This window comes from Momordica charantia (genome assembly GCF_013281855.1).
Source record: "Momordica charantia cultivar OHB3-1 chromosome 5 unlocalized genomic scaffold, Mcharantia_2.0 BLBB01000005.1, whole genome shotgun sequence".
In the NCBI taxonomy this organism is placed as follows: domain Eukaryota; kingdom Viridiplantae; phylum Streptophyta; class Magnoliopsida; order Cucurbitales; family Cucurbitaceae; genus Momordica; species Momordica charantia.
The window spans coordinates 19,750,183-19,756,231 of record NW_028275163.1 but is presented as its reverse complement, the minus strand read 5'-3'; the positions used below and the strand labels follow the sequence as shown (position 1 = coordinate 19,756,231).

General features: G+C 33.3%; 1 protein-coding gene across 1 annotated transcript; it reads left to right on the top strand.

Annotated features, from left to right (window-relative positions):
• The first annotated feature begins 1,553 nt into the window (after window positions 1-1,553).
• LOC111019827 (Ubiquitin carboxyl-terminal hydrolase family protein) lies at window positions 1,554-3,109 on the top strand. Its single transcript, XM_022296314.2, has one exon. It carries the CDS (start codon window positions 1,697-1,699, stop codon window positions 2,951-2,953), a length of 1,257 nt encoding a protein of 418 aa, XP_022152006.1. The 5' UTR covers window positions 1,554-1,696; the 3' UTR covers window positions 2,954-3,109.
• The last annotated feature ends 2,940 nt before the right edge of the window (window positions 3,110-6,049 follow it).

The following is a 6,049-nucleotide window of genomic DNA, read 5'->3' as shown; positions in this document are numbered from 1 at the left end:
TAAAATTTTAAATTTAATGCTATATATAAATACATATTCACTTTTTACTATTTTTGTAATTAAAATTAGAAAACATAGGATTGTTTTAGTATTGCAGTTTAAATATACCAATACAAGTTTAAACCTACAAGGAGGAAGAAACATACTTTTGGGTCATTTTGTTGGAAGTTTAAAAATGTAGTCTAAGATATTTGATATTAAGTCGTCTGAAAATAATAGGTTTAAGAATCTAAAATACACGTGTTTGGTTGTATTTATATTTAGGATTAAAATGTGTGTGATTAAGACTATATATGTGTGGTCAAATATATGAATTTTATGTTACTATACACATTGATTAATAACTAATCAAGTTTAATTCAAAAATAAATAATATAAATTAAATTATTTTATATTAACCTTCTAAATTTTAATTTTTAGTTATATCGACAATTTAATGCATCCAACAATTAATAATAAATGTTAGTTAAGTAAAATTCAATATACACATATTAGTGTGTAAGTATTAAAATTAACCAAAATAAACTTTCAATAATTAATTTACATTTAGTTAAATTTTTTTAAGTTAAATCATTAAAAATATTTTAAGTAATCGTTTTTAATTTAAGTTTATTATAAATAATATATCTAAATTTATTTTGTGGATTTTATTTAGCAATCTAACCTTAATAATTATCTTAAAATAGACGTGTTTAACGAAATTAATCATTTTCATTTATTTGATTGCTTCAAATTTTTACATTAAAAAAATTAAGACTTCGGTAAATTAATTCATCACAATAGAATAATTAATTTAGTTTATTATTAGTAAAAGTTTAATATCATTTAATTACTTATAAATTTAATTTAAGTAGTTTAACTCATTTTAACTAATTAATTAATTATAATAATAATAAATTAAATAATTACATTAAAAGATAAATGATTTATTGAAAATAAAAGATAATGGCGTGATAAAAAACCCGTGGACAAACGGATGAAAATGAAAGAACAAATAAAGCTTGATGCTTGAGAATATGTGATTTACAGAGACCGTATTTAAAACCGAGTAACAAACTTGAGTTTAGCATATCAGTGCTCATTTTCACCCAACAAATCTCTAATCAAGCGGCTCCTTTGTGTGTTGAGTTGAGGAAGATTTTAAACATTTTTGGGTCGTGGTTGTCTCTTCTTGTTAGTTGGGTTATGCTTACTATAAATGGATGATTGATTACATTGTATTTTTAGTCGTTTGACAAAGACGTTTTAGTTCATGAATTTTCAAACTTATTATATGTTGGTTAGTTGATCTTTAAAATATATATTCTTCAATGCCTAAGGTAAAAACGATAGCCATTTTCTTGAAGGAAAAAAAAAAACATAGCAACTATCTTTAAAATAAAACATATATTAACGTGCTAATATGAGTATGTATTGAAGTCACATAGTTTCAATTTAAAATGACGAACTACAAAACAATGCAGTAGGAATTACCAAAATAGGTACTTAAAAAAAAGCGTAGAAATTAAAATATAAAATGTATAGTTGAATTAACAAAATAATTATTAGTTTATAAATGAGAGATTTAAATCATGAATAATTAGTTGCAATTGACTTATTTGAACTGTTCTACTAACACAGTTAACGATTAATTTCTTGCTCTTCCGCTTTCCTCTACTCGTAGTTCGATTTCATCGCTGCAACTAATCAATGAGGCATGAAACCATTTGAATCGGCAATATCTGTTTCAGCAACTCATTTCTCCAGAATCAGATTCGGCCCCTTCAATTATTTCTGTCAAAGGCGATGGAGAAAGCCATTGGTGACTGCCCAAACTCGGTTAGAAGACAGAACAAGGGACCTGAAGCTCGACAAACTCGCAACCGAGATCAGAAAACTCAGAATCATCCTCAAACTCCGCGCCCTCATGATCAATCGGAAACGTGGCCCGTTCGTCTCCTTGCAAATCATGTCTCGGTGGCGGAACATTGCCGGACTCAACATCGGCATTGGGGAGTTCGTTCATAAGTACCGCCATGTGTTCGACGTATTTCCCCATCCAGTGATGAGGAATTTATGCTGCAGAATCTCCGGGAAGATGACTGCCTTGATCGAACAAGAAGAGAGCGTTGTTAAGGATCTCGAAATCGAGACCGTTCAGCGGTTGAAGAAGTTGCTGAGGATGTCCGTTAATGGCGCTCTCCATGTTCATGCGCTGAGGCTGGTCAGCAAGGAACTGGGGTTGCCCGATGGGTTTAGAGAATCGATTCTCGTGAAGTATGCGGATGATTTCAGATTGGTTGATATGGAGATTGTTGAATTAGTTGATAAACGTGAGAATGAAGTTGTGGCTGAGGTTGAACAATGGAGGGAGAGAGAATTTAGAGAGAAATGGCTGAGCGAATTCGATGTCAAATACGCATTTCCCGTCAATTTCCCAACTGGGTTTACAATACAGGGAGGTTTTAGAGAGAGGCTGAGGAATTGGCAGAGGCTTCCATATGCAAAGCCATATGAGAGGACGCAGGGCATTAGGGTTCGTTCTCGTGGGGGGATGCAGCGCCATGAGAAGCGAGCTGTGGCTGTTCTTCATGAGCTTCTGAGCTTGACTGTGGAAAAGCTGGTTGATGTGGAACGACTTGTCCATTTCAGGCGAGATTTCGCCATTGAAGTCAATATCCGTGAGCTTCTACTGAAGCACCCAGGGATATTCTACATATCAACCAAGGGGAACACTCAAATCGTTTTCCTTAGAGAGGCTTATGCTAAAGGGGGCTTGGTTGAGCCAAATCCAATATACATTGTTCGAAGGAAGATGCAGGATCTTGTTCTGTTGGGACGTAGAAACACCAAGCAATTGCAATCTTCCATGGAAATCAAGGAAAGTGACAGAGCTACTGCTGCCTATAATGGAGACTGGTTATGTAAAAGGGAAGGAAGCTGGGTTTTGCCCATTTTAGAGGGCTTTGATTGAGGGATGAATTTCAAATGTCTGGTAAAGATGATGAATTGTTTGGGGTGGATGTGAAGAAGGAACTGTGTTCATGGTGGAATAAAAGTTGATTATCTGATGATGTTTGAATTTGTCGTCTCCACCCACTCAAGAGGGACAAAGAAACCAATCTTTAAGGTCGTTCCTTCAAACTTCCCTCCCATTATTACTCCATTTCTGAAAATCTGTTTGAGAGTGAGTTTGGAAATCATGATTTTTGAAATTAGTACTTTTAAGGGAATCGTTTTTTATTTTTTTTAATTGACTAAAAGCATCTTTCACTACTTTAAAAATCATGGCAAACTTACCTTAAATGATTGTCTTTTGTTCAATGGTAAAGCAAATAATGTCATCTATTTATAGATTTCCTTCCTTTTATTCTTCGTTTATACTTTGTTTTATTCTGTATAGAAATGTGGATGTTATGTTGTTGTGACAATACTTAGAGATCCTTCTTTTCTTGAGCGAAGGGTACAAGAGAGGACTGCAATACTTAGATTTCATTGCATTGCATGTATAATAATCTGCATTGACCTTACTTTTACAATGCAAACTTCCAACATATCATTTTATTGTTACTGTATAGGATATTTAATTGTATTCATTTTATTTGGAAGATCTCAACATGAAATGAAACCATGTTTTATTTTTTCTTTATTTATTGTTGATTGTTGATTTAATTGTTCTTTTGTTTGAGTTCTCGTGCCTGTCGATCCTTACAGTTGAGATTTAGTTATGCTCTTCTCTTGATTTGTCGATTAGGTTTTTTTTTTTTTGAGTTCAAATAATTTAGGATTCGAACTTATTACCTATTTGTCAGAGACATGCGTTAATTATTGCTATAAGCTCATATGGACTGATTTACAGATTAGTTTATGACTGATTTGCATATTAGTTATTTATGGTAATTGGACATTTTGCTCATATACATCATCTGAGGCATCTTTCTTGATATCTCCACTTACTGGATATGCTTTTAAAAACTAAGCTGTAGTCCTACAATTAGACCATATTTGAGAGTGCTTTTAACACTTGAAAATATATTTACAGGGTTAAAATCACTTTTTAAAAAGCATTTTCAAACACATCTTAATTAGTGGACGTGTTAAAGTCTTTTAAAAGCCCACAAAGGAGGGGTTGCCATTTTCAAGTTTTATCTCTACTAACACAAGTTGTAACATCAACAGACAAAAAAGAGGTTGTCGCCACTAGTCCAGAGCCAAGCGTTGGCATCCTTTTTTTTGAGAAGTTCGTGCTTGTTGTGAACAATTATTGTCCAAAATCAACAATTATTTCACGTGGACAGCAATTAGAAGGTTGATGATCAAATTCGTTACAACGAAGCTTTATTCAGGAGGTTCAAAGTCGTATCCATTTACGAGGTGTGATGTAGATCGTAATGAAGTAAACTAGAGATGGCGAGAACCTATACGAAAAGTAGGCAAAAGATCTCCTGATTTAGATGATAAGGAACCTAATTATTTTGATGGAGACAAAATATATATATATATATATATTTTTTAGTACATGGAGAAAAAAGGTTAGCATAGCTATTGAATTATGAAAGAACGAACTTCAACTTCAACGGTAATTTTCTTTCTAATTTATGGCTAAATGGAGAATGGGGCCTTTTTTGGAATTTGTGAAAAGTATTGATGAGATAATCTCTCATGATCTCAAATTTGGACTTTTCCCCTAATTTTACATTATAAATTTGATATTGATATCGCCATTTTTGCAATATTTAATTAGGTCATGCTCAAAGATGTTTGGTTCATGCCTCGTGGTTTTCTGCATAATAATGTCAATCCTTTGTCATTTGCAGAGAAAAAAAAAAAATATATATATATATATATATATATCGTTTAGCATCAACTTCAATAGTGCACTGTTAGATTATTAGAGTTGAAAAATGAGAAATTGAGAACTGGTTTGGTTACATTTTTATTTACTGTTCCAGATTTTTCGTTTTCTTCTTTTTGGTAGTTTTTTTATAAAATGTTTGATTAAAAGAGTAAAAGTTTTATGTCAAATTTAATGTTTATATTAAATGCATCCTATAAAGAATGAAAAACAAGAATCTAAACTTTTATTATTTTGTAGATATATTCTCAAATAGGAATATTGATGCTAACATATGTTGCTTAATGTTGTAGTTTCGATCTCTCATCTCTACGTTTTTTACAAAGGAAATCATAAAGACCTCTTAAAAAAAACCTGAAATGATAAAAACAACAACAAACCAAACAAATACAAACAAAGTTCGGGATCTAAACTAAATACTATCATGCTATTCCACCAAGTGGTAGTGCATACATGAACATCACTAAATGAAAGCTAATCCTTAATTGACGTAAACAAATCAACTCTAAACTTTTTTAATTTTTTAGACTAAATTGTTGTTTTTAGCTCAACAAATGTCGATGTAAAGATGAAGATTTAACAACTTAAACCTCCTCATCCTTCCCCTCTCCCAAACCCATCTCTCCTCCTAGATGGGCCAAAAATAGACGTTAACATCACATAAAAGGAAACCTTCCTTATCCCTGGTACACAAAGCACTCCACCAACCCCCTTGTTCTCCTCTCTGAATCTGACCAATGCCTCTCTAGCCCCTATCTTCTTTCTTCAGAACCCCCTCCCCTACACCCTTGATCACCTCATGGATATCCTTGTCCCTACTACCTCTGAGCCCCTCGAAATTCAGCCCCTCCACTTGTTTGATCCCACCATACACCCTTCGGAGTATCTACAGGTGGTCATCCCTTGGCTCTGTACTATGGGTATGGGCATTTACCCTATTCCTCAAAAAGTCACAAAGAAAATGCTCTCCAACAAAAAAGAGAAGGATAAAAAAGAGAACTTGTTGGCCTCGTATCAACCATCAACTATGACTTTCACCAAACCAAGAATTTATCCGGCCGGTCTACCACTTCTTGATGATTATTGTCTCTTGGAATGTAAGAGGTCTTGGCTCATGGGACAAATGGGCCTTGATTAAAAGCCTTATCAACAAGCACAACCCTACCATAGTCATTCTCCAAGAGACAAAGCTGGAAAAGATTGACCGCCTCACTA

Excerpts from the sequence above, each read along its gene's own strand:
- LOC111019827 (XM_022296314.2), top strand. The coding sequence starts at position 1,697 with ATGAAACCATTTGAATCGGCAATATCTGTTTCAGCAACTCATTTCTCC.